Source organism: Mobula birostris, chromosome 10, assembly GCF_030028105.1.
Source record: "Mobula birostris isolate sMobBir1 chromosome 10, sMobBir1.hap1, whole genome shotgun sequence".
Lineage (NCBI taxonomy): Eukaryota > Metazoa > Chordata > Chondrichthyes > Myliobatiformes > Myliobatidae > Mobula > Mobula birostris.
Genome location: NC_092379.1, coordinates 40493531 through 40512968, shown reverse-complemented (window position 1 = coordinate 40512968; position 19438 = coordinate 40493531). Strand labels below are relative to the sequence as shown.

At 42.8% G+C, this 19438-nt stretch overlaps 1 protein-coding gene across 1 annotated transcript in view; it reads left to right on the top strand.

Moving 5' to 3' along the window:
- The window catches only part of LOC140203614 (serine/threonine-protein phosphatase 2A 65 kDa regulatory subunit A beta isoform-like), an 88712-nt gene that overhangs the window by 31424 nt on the left and 37850 nt on the right, over nt 1-19438 (top strand). Inside the window, exons 3-9 of the mRNA XM_072269662.1 lie at nt 673-830; nt 6679-6769; nt 6861-6961; nt 10356-10588; nt 12356-12503; nt 13995-14150; nt 17216-17330. Coding sequence (XP_072125763.1) covers nt 673-830; nt 6679-6769; nt 6861-6961; nt 10356-10588; nt 12356-12503; nt 13995-14150; nt 17216-17330 — 1002 coding nt within the window. The remainder of the gene's footprint in view (nt 1-672; nt 831-6678; nt 6770-6860; nt 6962-10355; nt 10589-12355; nt 12504-13994; nt 14151-17215; nt 17331-19438) is intronic.

The window sequence follows — 19438 nt, the reverse complement described above, 5'->3', positions numbered from 1 at the left end:
AATCTGATTTTATATTTAAATTGTTTCCTGATGTTTCCCTGCTTATGATCTCAATGAGTCCACAACTGTATTTGCTGTTGAGAGTGTGAGCCACGTCTCCAACGAGGCCGTGACTCTGGCCGGTCGGTGTCCGACGAGGTTGGGGCTTTATGTGCGTAATTGGTATTTTGGGGGATATCAGTATTTCTTTCCTTCCCTGTTTGCCCTTCATCTATTGGCTTACTGGGCCAATTAAGAAGACATTTAAGAGTCTATTGCCTTGCTCAGCTGTGTGTTAGTAGTATTCTGAGCTTTAAGAGTGCATTTAGTGAGTTATGGATCTGATTGCACTGTACAGTGACAGCTTTTGATTATATTTACGGGAGAATGGTACCAGGAGGACAGTGTCAAAATCAAAATGCATTTCCTGCCACTGGGGATCTCAGGACATGTGTGATAAACAAAACAAAATCGTATGTGAGAGTTTCCATTTAATTCTGGCAGCTATTAATGCATTGAATCAGGTGGATTTTAATTCGAAATTTAAGCTTCAAGTAGCAATAAATGAATAGAAACTGAGTAAAATTGTTAGTTGATTTCACCCCGCTGAGGTATGTATTTTGAATGATAAATAATTGGTTGAATTGGAAGCTATTACCTATTATAACTTTGATTTGATTGCATCCTGAACAGAGAAAGCATCTGAGCAGAGTGATATCGAGGGCAGGATTCATGCACCTAAAGATGATCTGAGGAAACATAAACCTATTGTAAACAAATTGAAGAAAGGGCAGAAGCTTCGGAAGGAGAGATTGAAGGCACAGGAGGTCAGTCTCATTAACGAACTAAGGGTAAGATTGTCGTCGTACTCACCTTGACTGCCCTGCCAGTCTTTGATTAGGGCAATAAGAACGTTGTATGTATATACTACCCCAAAATCAATTTGCTATCCACAATATTCATTTTTTAATTTGGAAAATTGTTGAGGAAATTCAGTAACACACATCAAAGTTGCTGGTGAATGTTTATGTGTGTTGCTTGAAATCCTAGCATCTGCAGATTTCCTGGTGTTTGAGGAAATTAAGTGCATGATTATTCAAAGGACTTGATCTACCTTTATTCTTTTTGTTTCTGTTCCATTGCTGGAAAATCCTTTATATCACCCTCAACTCATTCTTAAGGCCCTTTGCATTGCTATATTGCTTCTGACTTTCAAAAGTCTTTGAAAAGTATGCAGCATTCAATAGTGCGTTCGGTTGTCTTTCCCCAGTTGCTGCTATTCTCCTGCTTTGTATCTGCTATGTTAAAGCAGCAGGAGGCAATGCTTTCTGAAAGTTTGGGGAAATCTGGATTGTTGCAGTCTTTACAATTTATTTTTTACAGCATTTAGCCAAATTGATTTGCCATCCTCTGAATATTTTCAGTTGTCAGCCTTGATTAATTTACCAACTAAAATTGGATTGATTAAGTTGAAAATGCTTTTGCTGATTTGTTGAGTTTGCAGCCACTGTCTTCGTATGCCGATGGAAAGCTGTTTCCAATATCCTGAGACATATGTGAATTTTGGACTGTACTTCATATTGGTTTCCTTCAGGTTTTGGTGTTTTGTTAATTGTGGCTGGTTGGTGGGTGGGTGAGCTGTAAATATTTTGTGTGTAAGGTGGGGTTGGGGGTTTCGATGTTACTGTCACTGGTCTGTTTTGCAGGCGAGGGGGTCGGGGATTGTTATTGTTTCTTTTCTTTGTCGTACTGATGGTGGGGAGAGTTGGTGTCTTTTCTTTCATCAACTCTCATGGTCTTTCTGTATTTCAGGGCTATCTGGAGAAGACAAGTATCAGAGTTGTACGTGCATACTTTGACAATAAAATGAACCTTTGAACATTTCACCGTTTTCTTTCTCTTGTATTACCAGTCCTGTGATGGATCGATTAAAAGAACTCCAGCAAAACTAAGCAAAGTGTCCAGTTCCACCAAACCACAAATCAAAACCCCTTCCTCCATTGCTGCTGAGAAGCCCAAGGCTGAACCACTTTCTCTACAAAGGTAATGTCACTGGGCAATACAGCCTTAGTTGGAAAAGGACTTCTCAGAATATTGGTAGTATCACTGTTTTATAAGTTAAACATAATGGGATGCCTTCTCCCCTATTGAAAGTACTTATTTTTAAATTAGGTTGCACGTGACTGTTGTTCATTTATTTAGCAGACTTCTTTAAAGAGTAGTACAATATTTTCTACTGAGGAGGTGGAGCATGAAACAATGACAGTGACTTTTGAAATATTATTTCAGTAATTTTGTTTCTCTCTTTTTAGACACTGCTTCACCTGCTGAATATTTTGTCATTCTCTTTACATTTCCAGCATCTGTGATATTTTGATTTCTGTTTTCAAAAAGTTTACTAAATTTCTAGCAGGTTTTCTTTCAAGAGCTGATTGTTCCATCCAGTGACATAATTCATTCTATTCTGCAGTTTAATGATAATCTATGATATTTGCTGTGCTCCTGAGTCTGTGGGATTTGGCTCAGAAATGTTGTGAGTAGCTTGCTGTAACACGCACGGAATCAGGCAGAATTTGTGAAAAGAAAAGCAGTCTGCAATGTCGATCTGCGATCCTTCGTCACTGCAAAATTCCAAAGACAATATGATATTTATCTGCCAAGCTCTTAAGCTCAAAATTAGTTTTCTACTTTTTGTTTTCAGGGCTGAATCTGAAAAGAGCTGGAAATCGCTTCCTGAGGGTGAAGGATCTAATGTGTCATTGAGTTGCTTTGTTAAAAAGGGTACGTCTGCATCTCAAAATGTTCTCTCTGTAAACACCTGAGATGACACATTCCAAAAACACTTGATAAAAGAAAGTTTTTTAAGTTGAAAGTTTACAAGTATAAACACTTTTAAAAATTAGTTGAACAACTAAATTGTGTTTCTAAAAATAAAACCTACCTGCCTATTTCCTAAGCCAAGCTCATAGAACCATAAAAATAAATATGTTGGGAATTGCATCTGTGATGGTCAAGAAAAGAGCTACCCATTCTAATTCCACGTCCTACCTCAGGCTCTGTAGCCCAGTTGATCACAGCGCTTCAGATATTCATTTACTTTTTAAATATGAGGGGAATTTATGCCTTGGAAGTATTTCAGATCCCTCTACCATCCTCTGAGTGAAAATACTTTTAATACTACTAGCAGTTACGATGGACCTCAGTTTTTTTTTAATCCCCCTGTTCAGGAAATAAGCTCTTCTCATTTCTGCCATTTGATCCTCCCAATTTTATACATCTCAAGACTAGAAAACAACCCAAGCTTATCCAATCTTTCCTCCATAGCTACAATTTTCCAGGCTTAACATTATCTCTTGTAAGACCGACCTGGGCTCCCACAATCCAGGCTATTCATATGGTACGGTATTGAAGGATTACTCTACCAATAGAGATGCAATGGTAACCGGAAACCTGTCTGGTTTTATCAATGTAACAGATAATGTAGTCCTAATTTTAAAAAGAAGTAGGAAGTGTTCTTCCTCCAGTTCTTGCCAATGTTTTTCTGGCAACCGACACTTAGAACATTATCTGGTCTGCAATCTCTCCATCACTTCAATCACTTTCAGTTACTTGGCCCAGATCACTTTATTTTCACTATGGGTTTAGTGTTTATACATTTTCATCCCCTTCCAGGAAGTCCTTAATGTTCTGCTTCTTTCTAGACAACAGACCTCATCAGTTCCCCTTCATCACCATCTTTCCTCACCTGGTAGAACTAGTTCTTACTCTCAAGTTTGACTTAGGTTTCTCCCACTTTCTCCAAACTAAAGGTGAAGCCTCGGACAGTTGCATGGGCCCCAATTAAACATGCCTTTTCAGCAGTTATATGGGACAATCCATGTTTCAAGCCTTCACTAGTAACGCCTTGGCTTCCTGCATATGGCGTGCACGCAGTAGCTTCATTTCGGGTACAGTGAACCAGATGCCCGATATGTTAACTCCACCTGCTCTCCTTGCTGATCTCCAGGGTCCCAAGCTTAAACCTCTCAGGCTGGGGATTGCCCTGCAGGTGATAGGGCATGGTCCTCAATTTCTCAACTCCCAGCATGCCCAGTAACTCGTAGATGAGTCTACTCTCGAAGTCCCATCCCTGGTCGCTATGTATCCGCCTGGGGAAGGCCATAATGCATGAAATACTTCTCCCATAACACTTTTGCCACCGTAGTCGCCTTCTGGTCCTTGATAGGAAAAGCCTGAGCATATCCAGTGTAGTGGTCCGTGATGACTAAGACACTGGCCGTGTTGCTGGCATCGGGTTCTATAGACAGGAAATCCATACACACCAGGTCCAGGAGCCCTGCACTCTGCAGGTATGACAGAGGAGCTGCCTGCACAGGCAGTGTCTTCCGGCGTATGCAGCGAATGCACGACTTGCAGTCCTCTTCAACCTCCAACTTCATTCAGGGCAAGAAAAACCATAGGTCTTGTCCACCCCCAAATGTCCAGAATCATCATGAAGTGAACTCAACGCAATGCTCCGATACTTCTCAGGCAGAACCAGCTGGCAAGGCCGAGGTCGGTCCGGGGCTGACATGACCGGTATAAAATTTGGTTCTTTAACTTCAAACGAGGCTATTCTCTCAGTAATGGAGGTACTGAAGCTGGTTTTGTCTTCTCCGCCTGCGCCATATCCCCCTTTCCAAATACATACCAGATAGTGCCAGTGCCCGGATCACCTCACTGAGCAGCTGCCACTCCTCCAGAACTCAATTCCGGCAGCTGCTTGCTCTTCAGAGCAGTCAGGTTACAGTAAACTGGAGGTAGGGCATCATCAGAAGCCCCCAAATGATCCACTGCTCAATCCGCCCTTTCCTTTTCGTCGGCCTTCACGGTGATGGCAAACTGACACATGGCCTTTATAACCCTTATTTTGTTGTGTGGTTAGTAGAGAAACCAAATATAAAAGACAAAGACGCCACTCTTGTTAAAGTTAACAGTTTGTGCACAAAAATCTTTGGAGCTCACGCCTCCGGTGTTCCTCCTCAATGACCTCCGCCGAAACGTTGCCAACCGCTGGACCCTCGAATTCCCGTAGACTCCGTCCGGTGATCACCGAGCACTCCCCGCACTCGTTCTACCTCCTCACTCGCCTCGACCGAAAAACCACAAAAGCTCGGTTCCCAGACAAACAAGATAGAATAATGTGTCTCTCATTTGGTTAGTTCCCTGTTATCTGTAGTTAAAACCCAAATATCGCAGCTACAGAGAAACTATTACATCAGCAGTTAGCATTACAGAGACGCCATTTCATTAGCCTTAGCAGTTAACATTACCAAGAACCCTACATGTGTTAGTTGGTATGTGTTCTAAGACTGGGGCTGTCAGTACATGTGTGATAAACAAAACAAAATGGTATGTGAGAGTTTCCAATTAATTCTGGCAGCTATTACTGCGTTGAATCAGATAGATTTTAATTGGAAACTTAAGCTTCAGGTAGCGATAAATGAATAGAAACTAAGTAAAATTGTTAGTTGATTTCTCCCTGCTGAGGTGTATATTTTGAATGATAAAGAATTGGTTGAATTGGAAGCTACTACCTATTATAACTTTGATTTGATTGCATCCCTAACAGGGACAGCATCTGCCAAGAGATCTAGTGTAGACAAATTGAAGGAAGTGCATGAAAAGTATCAGGAGGAGAGATTGAAGGCACAGGAGGCCAGACTCAGTAAAAAACTAGAGGTAAGATTATTGTTATACCTTCTTACCTTGACTGTCCTGCCAGTCTTTGATTAGGGCAATAAGAAAGTTGTCTGTATATACTACTCCAAAATCAATTTGCTATCCACAATATTCATTGTTTAATTTGGAAAACTGTTGAGGAAATTAAGTATATGGTTATTCAAAGGACTTGATCTAGCTTTATTCTTTTTGTTTCTGTTCCATTGCTGGAAGATCCTTCATATCACCCTCAACTTATTCTTAAGGCCCTTTGCATTGCTATATTGCTTCTGACGTTCACAAGTTTTTGAAAAGTATGTAGCTCATTCCACACTCTCACCACCTTCTGAGTGAAGAAATTCCCCCCTCATGTTCCCCTTAAACCTCTCACCTTTCACTCTTAAACCATGGCCTCTGGTTGTAGTCCCACCCAACCTAAGTGGCAAAAATCTGCTTGCATTTACCCTAGATCCTTCATACCTCTGTCAAATCTCCTCTCAATCTTCTATGTTCCAAGCAATAAGGGCCTAACCTATTCAATCTTCCCTCATAACTTAGGTCCTCCAGTCCTGGCACCATCCTTCTAAACCTTCTCTGTACTCTTTCAACTTTACTGACATCTTTCCTGTGGGTAGGCAGCTGAAAGTGCACATGACACTCCAAATTAGGTCTTACTACTGTCTTATAGAATTTCAACATAACATCCAAACTTACCTTGATTTATGAAGCCCAAGGTGCCAGAAGCTTTCTTCATGACCATATCTACCCATGGCACCACTTTCAGTGAATTATGGTCCTGTATTCATGGAAATGGATGACCAAAGCAGAGGCTCGGCATCTGTAGAAAGAGAAACCATTTAATGACTGGGCTCGGGACTTGTGCTGACGAGAATAATGTTGTGCGGTGCCCAGTGGAGTGGCCAGTAATATCTTTTTTTTTCCAGAATTCTGTTCCGGGTTGGATGGCATTGATCAATTTCATTTCTTTCCTTTCCCCAGTCACGGTTGAACAACATAAAGCAACTGTCCACAATTGCCTTGGCCTTGGGGGTAGAGCATACCCGGAATGAGCTGCTCCCACTTCTGACTGGTAGGTACAAAGCTGCGTGTGGTTGGGCTGCTTCGGTTTGAACAATCGCCTCTCAGAGTCACCTTGCCACTGATTTCTCGTCTAGATGCAGACACCATTTTCGATGAAGACGAGGCACTGCTGGCATTAGCGGAGCAACTAGGGAGCTTCACGGTGCTCGTTGGCGGACCGGAGTATGTTCACTGTTTGCTGGTAAGAGCGGTCGTACATTTACAAAGCACTGCACAAGACAGACACGCGGTTAATGCCATTGAAGTGGTATTACTGTCTTAATAAAGGTTAATTTCCAGAAGGTGATTCTCAAAGCAGCAGGGTTCCACAGGCAATGATAAAGTAAGTGACTTTATAATGAGTCATAGAAAAGTTCAGCACATGTTCCCCTTAAACATTTTACCTTTCACCCTTAACCCATGACCTCTAGCTGCAGTCTCATCCAACCTCAGTGGACAATGACTGCTTGCATTTACCCTATCTAAACCCCTCGTAATCTTGTCTCCTCCTGTCATATCTCTTTGCAATCTTCTATGTTCCAAGATAAAAAGAAGTCCTAACATATTCAATCTTTCCATATAACTCAAGTCCTCCAAACCCGGCAATGGCCCTGTAATCTTTCTTTGTTATGATGGGTTGCATGAATGAGGGGTAAACGGACACATACAGAACCCTCTCTGCTTTTATTGTTTGCAATAAAATCTTTGAGGCAGATGAGGCTTTGTGCCACCCCAACATATTTGTAGGCACGAGAAAGTCTGCAGATGCTGGAAATCCAAATCAACTCTCACAAAACGCTGGAGGAACTCAGCAGCTCAGGCAGCGTCTGTGGAAAAGAGTAAGCGGTCGATGTTTCTGGCCGAGACCCTTCTTCAGGACCTGGTTGAAATATTGGAGGGGTGTATCATTGAGAATTGCTACAGTGAAGTGTAGTTACTCTACCCCTGATCCAGGTTCACCCACGCAGCCTGTTGGAAAACATACACGGACTGATACCGTCCCCCGAACACTGAAACCTCTGCTCTGTATTGACCAAATATACGTTCAACATGAGCCCAACTGGGGGAAACAAAACACAGATTTTAATGCCCAGATGCAATGGTCCTATGCATTAAATATTTATTTAAAATAACGTACTTGTATTGTTTTTAAATACCCGTAATGGGGAACAAGATTCTGAAATTAAATAACGAGGGCCTCAGGCTATTACAGGGCATAGATCAAATTGAAATGATTTTCAGTGATCAGTTCATCATAGGACAATTCAGAATTAAAACAATGAAATCAATTTATGAAACCACCAAAGTAGCTCGATCAATGAGGTTTAACCAGGATGCTGCCTGCTTTAGAGGAAGTGCTGCAACTTTATCAGACTCTGGGTGGGCCACGTCTGGAGTATTGCATGCAGTTCTGATTGTCCCACTATAGGAAAGATGTTGGGGCTTTGGGGTCGATGCGGAAGAGGTTCGCCAGAATGTTGCCTGGTTTAGAGGACGTGTGATCATGAGAGCTGGATAAACTTATGTTGTTTTCTCTGAAGCGCTGGAGGCCGAGGGGAGATCTGCTAGAGGTTTGTAAGATTATGAGGAGCATGTGCATAGATTAAGTAAAGAGGAGTATCTGTTTCCCAGGATTTAAATGTCTAATACCAGAGGTATGCATTAAAGGTGAGAGTGGGTAGGTAGGTTCAAGGGGGATGTGAGGGGTAAGTTTTTTTTACCATCAGAGTGGTGGATGCCTGGAATACATTGACTGGTATGATGGTAGAGACTTTTCAGAGACTTTTGGATAGGCGCATGGGTATGAAAAAGATGGAGGGAGATGGACATTGTGTAGGTAGGAGGGATTAGTTCTTGGTGGTTTTTGATTTTCTTTTTAGCTGGTTCAGCACAACATTGTGGGCCGAATGGCCTGTTTCTGTACTTTACTATTCCATGTTTTACTTTATTGATTGCAGTGGTTTCAAATTAGACATTCCAGCGTCAGTATGTTGCGTATAGAGTGTGTACGTTCTTTTGTATTGATACTCCTTTCAAAAATGTTTTCTTTTTGTGTAAAATTACCTGCGAGTACAGGCAGAGAATTCTTAAAGCATTTACGTAAGGAATCCAATTTGCTCATGTGTGGGTGGGGGCTGTATATAAAATATCACAAACTTTTAGCAGTGTTTCTTGAAGAACGCTGAGATGGCGTGGCTTTGTATTATAGAAAATAGCAATTCAGAAACGTTTTCTCGGAGCCCCTGTGATGCCTGCAATTCTAAACTGAAACGTGGGCACAGTTGTTGTTTGAATAGTTATATAAGATATAGGTGCAGAGTTAGGCTATTTGGCCCATCGATCCATTTTCCCCTCTCAGCCCCAATCTCCTGCCTTCTCCCTGTATCCTTCCATGCTGCGATTAATCAAGAGTCTTATCAATTTGTCTTTCAATCATGGCTGATCCTTTTTTCGCCTCCTCTGCCCCACTCCCCAGTCTTCTCCCAGTAACCTTTGATGCCATGAACCTATCAAGAACCTATTAATCTCTGCCTTAAATATACCCACTGACTTGACCACCACAGCCACCTGTGGCACAGAATTCCACATATTCACCACCCTCTGGCTAAAGAAATTCCTCCTCATTTTCATTCTAAAAGCATATCCCTCTATTCTGGGGCTGTGCCCTCTAGCCTTAGACTCCCCTGCCATAGGAAACATCCTCTCCACATCCACTCTATTCAGACCTTCCAACATTTGATAGGTTTCAATGAGGTCTCTTCTCATTCTTCTGAACTCCAGCGAGTACAGGCCCAGAGCCATCAAAGGCTCCTCACGTGACAAGCCTTTCATTCCCAGTATTATTTTTGTGAATCTCCTTGAAACTCTGCACACTGTCAGCACCTCCTTTCTTAGATGAGGGGCCCAAATCTCCTCATAATACTCTAAATGATGCCTCACCAATACATTATAAAACCTTAACATTACATCCCTGCTTTTATATTCTAGTCCTCTCGAAATGACTGCTAACATTGCATTTGCCTTCCTCAGCCTGCAAGTTAACCTTGAGTGAATGCTGCACGAGGACTCCCAAGTCCCTTTGCACCTCGGATTCTTGAATTTTCTCCCAATTTAGAAAGTAGTTTACACTTTTATTTCTTCTAACAAAGTGGATGACCATGGACTTCCCTCAAACTTTGGCAAAATTATTCTGACAGGCAGCTTCATGTTTATTTGCATATTAAAACCTCATAGGATGAACAATTATTGGTACTTAATTTGAAGATGAAATAGTAATTACTGGTAATTAGGAATGTGTCAGTGTAATTTCCATTTAATATTAGTACAGAGTTTTCTGGTTAGGAACCTTGGGAATTTCTGTGATTGAGAAAATATGTCCTTTGATTTATACAGTTTTTGGTAGTTTGTGTTTTGTCCTCCAGCACGGCTCTATATTCTTCTGCCTTTAAATGTTTCCCTGTCTCATTTTCTTTATGAGAATTCCTAATTCTCAGCAATTTAAGAATTTATCTTAAAGATTGTTTCTAAATATTGTGTTTCTTAGAAGTAGAGTAAAAAGAAGATGTGTTTCAGTTTAATTCTTTCCCACTAATCAGCCTCCCTTGGAGAACCTGGCAACGGTGGAAAAATCGGTAGTACGAAATAAAGCCATCGATTCACTGCGAGCCATCTCCCACGAGCACTCTCCTGCAGACCTAGAAGTCCACTTTGTGCCACTGGTCAAGCGCCTGACTTGTGGTGACTGGTTCACGTCCAGGACTTCGGCATGCAGCCTTTTCAGTGTCTGCTACCCTCGGGTATCCAGCTGTGTAAAGACCGAGCTGCGTCAGTAAGTACTTTCCTCCCTTGGAATGCTGGAGATGAACATGATTGAAGTTGGCTAGGAATATTACAGTATTATTGTAGAAAATCTACATCCTGTAGTATCGCTCATTATGTACCGTGTCGTATGGTGTGGGCGATTGTGGGTCTTTCCGTGGACAGGATTGTTCTTGGCGAAGTTTTCTACACAAGTGGTTTGCCATTGCCTTCTTTCTGGGCAGCGTGTGTCTTTACAAGACGGGTGACCCCCAGCCCATTATCAATACGCTTCAGAGACTGTCTGCCTGGTGTCAGTGTCAGGAGTTGAGATCTGCACCTGCTGCTCATACAACCGTCCACCACCTGCTCCCACGGCTTCACGTAGCCCTGATCGGGGAGGCTAAGCGGGTGCTACACCTTGCCCTAGGGTGACCTGCAGGCTAGTGGAGGGAAGGAGTGCCTTACACCTCCTTTGGCAGGGACGTATTTCCTTCCTGCCACCCAATTTCAGTATAATTTGGTTTTTTTGGCGATAAGATGCTACCACCATGGTGGACGGGACCTTGTTTTAACTGAGTGGGTAGAAGTTTCTAGTTTAGAGAATAATCAGCCCCAAAATAGCACAGAAAGTGTGGCATTTTTGTTTTTAATGACATAAACTGAAGGTTTTTTGTGTGTTTTTAGTGAGGAAGGAGCAAAAGCCGAGGTGCATCATAGTCGAGTGGTGCTCATCGCTTACTCTCGGCTGTGGGGTTGAAGTGGCCTTGTCATTTACAAAGGCGTGCTCTTTTTGAGAGCCGTGTCTTGTCAAGCCTGTTGCTCTGCTTCAGGGCCATTTTGATTAATCTGGCGCGCAGAGGATTTCACTTGTTCGGAGGTGTTTGAGTTTTGTCGGACGAGAAGGTTGCTTTGGTAACTGTGTGCCCCTGCAGTCCACAACCAATGGCTCTGTTCTGCTCCAAGTGCAGGAGTCTCACATCTGGGGTTCACTTCCAGCCGCTTTACTCCCTGAATTAAAATTTTTTGTGGTGTCATTTGTGTAAACTTTCAGATACAGTCAGTTGTTTCAGAAAAAGAGAGGGCTGTATGGTGGGGAAATTCTAGGCAGCTTCTAGAGTAGGTTACGTGGTCAGCACAACATTGTGGGCTGAAGGGTCTGTAATGTGCAGTAAATTTCTATATTCTGTTGCTATCTTGAAGTATTTCTCAGGATAAAATCTGAATACCACAAATATTGGATTTTTGGGTGGTGTGGTGGAGATGCGTCTCTACCAAAGGAGGTGTAAGGCTTCCTTCTGCTGGTCTGCAGGCCACCCTTGGGCAAGGTGTAGCTCCTGCTTCGATACCATCGACCCCTCCCGACCGCCCCCGCCCCGATCAGGGTCAGGTGAAGCCATGGGGTCAGGTGGTGGATGAGCAGCCGGTGCAGATCACAAGTCCCGGTTATGCGACACCTGACGCCAGGTAGACAGTTTCTGAAGTGCATTGATAATGGGCTGGGGGTCACCCACCTTGTAAAGACACACACTGCCCAGAAGGCGGAAATGACAAAACACTTCTGTAGAAAACTTTACGGAGAACAATCAGGGTCATGGAAAGACCGTGACCACCCATAGCATATGACACAGCACATAATGATGATGGGTTTAGCAAAATATTTTAGTAGCTTCTGATTTAGAAACATTAATTGCAAAAATGTCAATTTTTAGTGCTTGTATTTCTGCTTGCGAATTGTTAAGTTCTGCATCAATGGGCAACTACTCCTATGTGACCTTTAATTTTATTTTTTCTGCAGACTTTTCCACAGCTTGTGCTCAGATGACACACCAGTGGTCCGCCAGGCAGCAGCATCAAAGTTGGGTGAATTTGCAAAGGTTGTGGAGCTGGAGTTTTTGAAAAGTGACATTATACCCCTCTTCACTTCCCTGGCTTCTGATGAGCAGGTATGTAGTTGTAGAGCAGATACTGGGGTGGCAGCGGGAAATAAACCTTCACATCTGTAGCCAAGGAGATGTTCACACTTGCTCCAGGTTCAGACCCCACCAATGATGGCTAGCGTATCAAAACAAGGATGTAATGTTCACATTTTATAAGGCTTCACTTGGAATATTGAAGGTAGTTTTGGGCCCCTTATCTAACAAAGGGTTTGCCAAGACAGGAGTGGGTTCAACGGAGGGTCACGAAAGTGATTGAAAGGTCCAGGATTGAAAGGCTTGTCGTTCAAGGAGCATTCGATGGCTCTGTTCCTGTAGTCATTTGAATTCAGAAGAATGAGGGGGAGGGATCTCATTGTAACCTGTCAAATACTAAAAGGCCTCTAGAGTGGATATGGGGAGGATGTTTTTTATGGTGGGACAGCCTAAGACCAGAGGAAGCAATCTCAGAGCAGAGGTTTGTCCATTTAGAATGGAGATGAGGAAGGATTTCCTTATCCAGAGAATCTGTGGAATTCATTGTCACAGAGGAGAAGTCATTGGGTATATTCAGGGCAGAGAGGTTGATAGATTCTTGATTAGTCAGGGCATGAGAAGTGACCTGGTTGAAGCGTGTAAGATGATAAGAGGTATTAATCGTGTGGATAGCCGGAGACTTTTTCCCAGGGCTGAAATGGCTAACATGAGGGGGCATAGTTTTAAGGTGCTTGAAAGTAGGTATAAGGGGGACATCAGAAGTAAGTTTCTCACCTAGAGAGTGGTGGGTGTGTGGAATGCACTGACAACAAAGGTGGTAGAGATGGATACAGGGTTTTTTAAGAGACTCTTAGATAGGTACATGGAGCTTAGGAAAATAGAGGGCTATGCGGTAGGGAAATTCTAGGCAGTTTCTCGAGTAGGTTACTTGGTCGGCACAACTTTGGGGCTGGATAGCCTGTAAAGTGCTGTAGATTTCCGTGTTTCGATGAAGAGATATGGGGAGAAGGCAGGAGATTGGGCTGAAGGTGAAATGGATCAACCATGATGAAATGTCAGAGGAGACTCGATGTGCCAAATGGCCTAATTCAGCTCCTACATCCTACGGTGAAAAGTGACCACTTGGGTGATTAGCTTGGAGATTCACTCAGCAGAGAATGGTGCTTCAAGAGCAGGAGAAAGAAAATTGATTTATCAATAAATTTTTGCACTGTCATGACATTTGCTAATATACTAATCCAAGGAATGCTTCCATCAAAGGTTGCATGTTGATACACTCCAAATTTCCATTCCAGTACTTGTATCCTGGGAAGATTCCAGCACACATTGCAAAGTAATGAAACCTGTTGCTACTTTCTAGGTGATCTGAACGGATATCATCTGGGAAACAATTGTTATATTGTCAGTATTTATTTTTATGATTTTTTTGATGAGATTAGTTCTTCCTAATGTTAACTTCAGGAAATTAATTTTGTTTTTTAATGAAGAACCAGCTCAAACCCGGTTTGAACATCTTTTTCACAGGATTCGGTGAGGCTGTTGGCAGTTGAGGCTTGTGTGAGCATAGCCCAGCTGCTGCCCCAGGAAGACCTGGAAGCGTTGGTGATGCCGACCCTCCGGCAGGCAGTGGACGATGAATCCTGGCGTGTTCGCTATGTGGTGGCAGACAAATTTTCTGAGGTACGTGTTATTGCTAAAGCACAAAATGCATCTCTTTGGTATGATGATATGGTGCATTTATGTTTTAAAGCTAGTCTTTAAGTTTTCTGTTCCAGCTGGAATCCCTTCTGATTCTGTCAAAAGTCATGAAAACACGATTAGTTCCTCTAATATGGTTTTAAGAAATCATTAAATCAAGCACCTGCGTATTTTTAATATAATTGACTGACATGCCAAAAGGTGCTGAGATTTCTTTCCAGATTCATTTAATTAGCCTGTTTTTAAACATGGATCTGAAATAGAACAAAGTTGGTCTGAATTGAGCTCAGATCTTTTTCAGTGTATCTGAAGGATAATCCTGTGACAGGGGTTTAGAACAAACTTGTTGGCATAGTGCCAGGGATCTGGGGATTCAGCACGTGCACAGGTTGATGACACTGATATTTTTCACTTTTGACTGGAGGAAGTTAAGGGGAACTTCAGTTCTGTTTAAAAATGAGCCAAAAGGTTGAAAAGCCAGGACGATCCTCAGAGACTTTGACACTCAGGAACTTGAAATTACTCACCCTTTCCACAGTCCCCTTGATTAGGACTGACGTATGTTCCCTTGACTTCCCCTTCCTGACGTCCACAATCATTGGTTTTACTGTCATTGTGGTAAATTTTGTGATGTAGGGCATTAATTAATTAATTTAATTAAAATTTTGATGGACTGGACTTTGCTGGTTCCTTCCCACTGCTGACTTCACACAAACCAGGTATGGTGTAGGGAGGTTGTGATTCAACTTCACCCTCCTGTGGTCCACAATCAGTTCCTTGGTCTGACTGACAAAGTGCCAGATTGTTGCCACACCACTCAACCAGCTGATCTATCTCACTCCTCTTCGGCTCCTTGTCACCATCTGAAATTCTGCCAACAATAGTTGTGTCATCGGCAGATTTATAGCCCTGAAGAGCAGTCTTGGCCCGAAACATCGACTGTTTATTTCATTTCCATAGATGCTGCCTGGCCTGCTGAGTTCCTCCAGTATTTTGTGTTAAGTTTCCAGCATCTGCAGAATCTCCTGTGTGTTTATGTTTTTTGAACCAGATGGTCTTTGTTCTCAGTATAAAACTTGTTGCCTCAGGCTTCCTCCTGGTGCTCCGGTTTCCTCGCACAGTCCAAAAGCATTCCGGTTAGTATGTTAAAGGGTCATTGTAGATTGTTGCACAAGTTGGTGGGTTACTGGCGGTGCCGTTTGAAGGGCCGGAACAGCTTGTTGTGTTCTGTGTCTCCAATTAAATCTATGCCCTTTAGTCTTAGACTTTCCCAGCCTGGGAAAACACTCGGATCAACTGAAATCTCCGTGCTTTTCTCACCACAATGTAATACAAGTCCTCAAAATAAAGGCACATTGCCTACACAGGTTAATTGCAAACATTAACAATCAGGTTAACATTATTTAACAATTAAGAAGCATTATTTAATGATTAAATAACATTATTTAGTTGTTTCTTTTGACCTGAGAAATTAGCTGATTACAATTGCTCACGTTGTTGTCTGTGTACCATACTTTCGGATTCAGAGCCATCAACGACAATATTTTCTCAACTTTGCCTTTCTTTAAAAATTTAAAATTCCGTCTCTTTAGGCCAGGAAAATCTGGTCCCACCCCAAAGCATTGAGATTAAATCTTTCTGTTCTGTATGAGTGTAAAATCTGTACTGAAGCAGCTGGTTTATCTGTGGATATTTTATCAAGGATAGATCATTACAGCTGTTTTACCTGGGTAACACTAAAGAATGCTGCTTCTAAATGGACACCATTTATCTGACCATTCCCTTTTTCTCCCCACTCATTTATTTCTTTACCAGAGCATGGGGTATCCACTCATTGATAAACATCTGAACACAATGGCAACATTTCTCTGGGTTTCTTTCCTCTTACCCCATGGCTTCACGTGACCCTGATTGGGGGGGTGGGGTTGGCTAAGCAGGTGCTACACCTTGCCCAAGGGTGACCTGCAGGCTAGCGGAGGGAAGGAACGCCTTACATGTCTCTTGGTAGAGATGTATTTCCACCCTGCCACCCATGATAAAATTACATAATTAAAAACTGTAAACCTGATCGAAAATTAAAGCAAATTACAGATGGACCAGTGTTCAAAAGCACACAGAAAACACAGCCATTTTGTCATCTTAGGATTGTTACCCTTGGAACAGGCAAAGACGTTATATTGTCTGTCTTTATACGATAACTAACCCGTGTTCAAAAATAAGCTCCATATAAGGGAACACACACAAAAATGCTGGAAGAACTCAGCAGGTCAGGCTGCATCTATGGAAGTGAATAAACAGTTGACGTTTTGGGCCAAGACCTTTCATCAGGACTGGAAAGGAAGGGGAAATATGCCAGAACAAGATAAAGGTTGCCAGAGCACTTGTGAAATTGGCACCAACCCATTATTGGAAAACAATTGCATTAGAACGATACAGAGTTTATTGTATTTATAAAGTTCTGCTATCATTGCTAATGACAGACCATCACAAAAGGCACTTTCTATGCTCAAGATCACGTATAAACTAATCTTGCAATGAAGTCTGTAGCTAAAGTATAGTTCAGATTTTTAATTTTGAAGTTCATATTTTCAGAGTACATACATGTCACCACATAAAACCCTGAGATTCATTTTCCTGTGGGCATACTCAGCAATTTCTATAGAATAGTAACTGTAAACAGGATCAATAAAAGATAAAGTACAAATGCAAATATAAATAAATAGCAATAAATAACAAGAGTATGAAATAACAAGATAAAGAGTAATTAAAGTAAGATCATTGCTCGTGGGAACATCTCAATTGATTCAGTGTACTGATCCCCTGTAGTTCAAGATCCTTATGGTTGAAGGGTAATAACTGTTCTTGAACCTGGTGGTGTGGGTCCTGAGGCTCCTGCAGCTTCTACCTGATGGCAGCAGCGACACGAGCGTGGAAAAGAAAGATGGTGTTGTCTTTGTGATTCCTCTGTTCACGTGTTAATGCACAGATTGCTGCTATTGAAACCCGCTCTATCTTTGTTACTCATTTGGTTTCTCTTGCCTTTAAAGCTTCAGAAAACCGTGGGTCCTGAAATTGTGGAAAATGATCTGGTTCCTGCTTTCCAAAACCTGTTGAAAGATTGTGAGGCTGAAGTGCGAGCAGCTGGGGCCAACAAAGTTAAAGGTTGGTTGGGAATTCTCATTCTTGTCTTTTCCATCCGGTTTAAGATGTTGTTGGTGAAGCACAGTGACAACTTTCTGGCAGCAGAAACAACTATCAATTACTTCATTAATAGACTCTTGTTCTGGGCAATGACACTGCAATCTGTGCCTGTAACTTTCCTAGTGGAGACGAGGCCTTTGATCCAGCTGTACAACCTGGCATTTTGCAGTGCAGTCCTGAACATTATTTGCTTACTTTTCTTGTCTGCACAATTTGTCTTTTTTTCCTGCGCATTGTGTGATTGATGGTTTTCTGTCTTTAATGGGTTCTGTTGGGTTCCTTTGCTTTGTGGCTGCCTGTAAGGAGACAAATGTCAAGGTTGTGTATAGTACGCATGGTGGTTGCACATTTTGTCCGACGATGACAGGAAACCTGTGCGGGAGAGTTTTTAAAATGGAAAAGCCTTTGCACTGTGGCAGTTCCACTCTCTTGGCCTCAGAAGTCCGGGTCCAGTGGTATGAACAAGCGCCAGAAGAAACAGGGGTCTTCTTGTTTGCAGTGGATGACCAGGACGCTTTCTGTGTCTTTTCATGCCCCTCGCTCTCCACAGCGCGATGCAGAGCCACCTTCCTGGCCGTTGGGCTTTACTGTAGATCGCACCCGCCCAGTCCGCTGAGGCTGACTTTGCGTGCTAGGACTGGCTTGTCCGAATCTCACTGGAGTATGAGACTGCTGTCACGTGCAAATGGCTGCTTGCAGCCACAGGGGAGAGATGAGTGTCCGGTGGCGAGCAAAGGTGAGTGAGCTGCCCCGGAATGGACACGACAAGCCCCTTCACCAGAGGTGCGACCCCTTCCCTGGACACCCCTGAACTTTGAACTCCTGTGAAAGATGTAAACAAGGTTGAAAGAATGCAGAGAAAATTTACAAGGATGTTTCCTGGTCTGGAGGACCTGACTTAGAAGGAAAGATTGAATAGGTTAGGACTGTATTCTTCAGAATGCAGAAGACTGAGAGGAGATTTGATGGAGGTACAATATTATGGGGGCGTATGGATGGGATAAATGCAAGCAGGTTTTTTCCACTGAAATTGGGTTGGACTACAACCAGAGGTCATGGGTTAAGGGTGAAAGGTGACAAGCTTAAGGGGAACATGAGGGGAAACTTCTTCACACAGAGGGTCATGAGAGTGGAACGAGCTGCCAGCACAAGTGGCCCATGCAGTTTTGATTTCAATATTTAAGAGAAGTTTGAATAGGTACATGGATAGTACGGATATGGGGCGGGGGGGTGGTTGTGGTCCTGGTGCAGGCAGATGGGAGTAGACAGTTTGAATTGTTCAGAATGGACAAGAGGGACCAAAGGGCCTTTTCTGCGCTGTGCTTTTCTATGACTCTATTTAATGTGGTACCACATATCCAGGTGACACTTCTCCAAGTGAGAACAGCATGCCAGCATGCCTCCCCTTTGGCATCCTGATCTGATCCCAGAACTGGATGACAGCAAATGGAAAGGAATTGTGTGCCACTTGACTTCATGTTTCGATGGTGGCTGCTCCTTACAAAGTGCACTTCATTGCTTGTGCAGAGTCTTGAAAGGTTGTGAGATTGTGAAAAAGAGTGAATGCTGTTCTTTACGTTTGTACCACTGACTGCCTAACCCGAGGCCCTCCGTTGGTCAGGGTCCACCATGGATGTTACGTGCAGCTGTCTACGTGATACGTAAGCCAGGGCAGTATGATATGGAGAGTAAGCTGTTGCCCATGTAGCAGGCTCCCCCTCTCCACGCATCTGATGAGTCCAAAGGATCGGCAGAGACCGATACAGTTTGGTACCAGTGGCATCGCAGGAATTGCCAGTCAGCGTTGAACTCAACGTAGGATTGCCTCGGAGAATCCGGCTCCGGATTTTTCCCTCGGGGTTTACTCCCGGGAAAATGTACAGATGTACCAAAATTGAACCTGTGCTGACTCTTGATGTTTACACTGTAGGTGCTGGCCTTGCTTTTCCTTGTGCGACTTAAATAGTGCTTCAGAATGTATGTTTTCTCTTGCCACTATCTTGTGAGAAGATACAAATATTAAGGCAGATGCTTTTCAGCAATTGCTTAATCTGTTAAACTTTATTGAT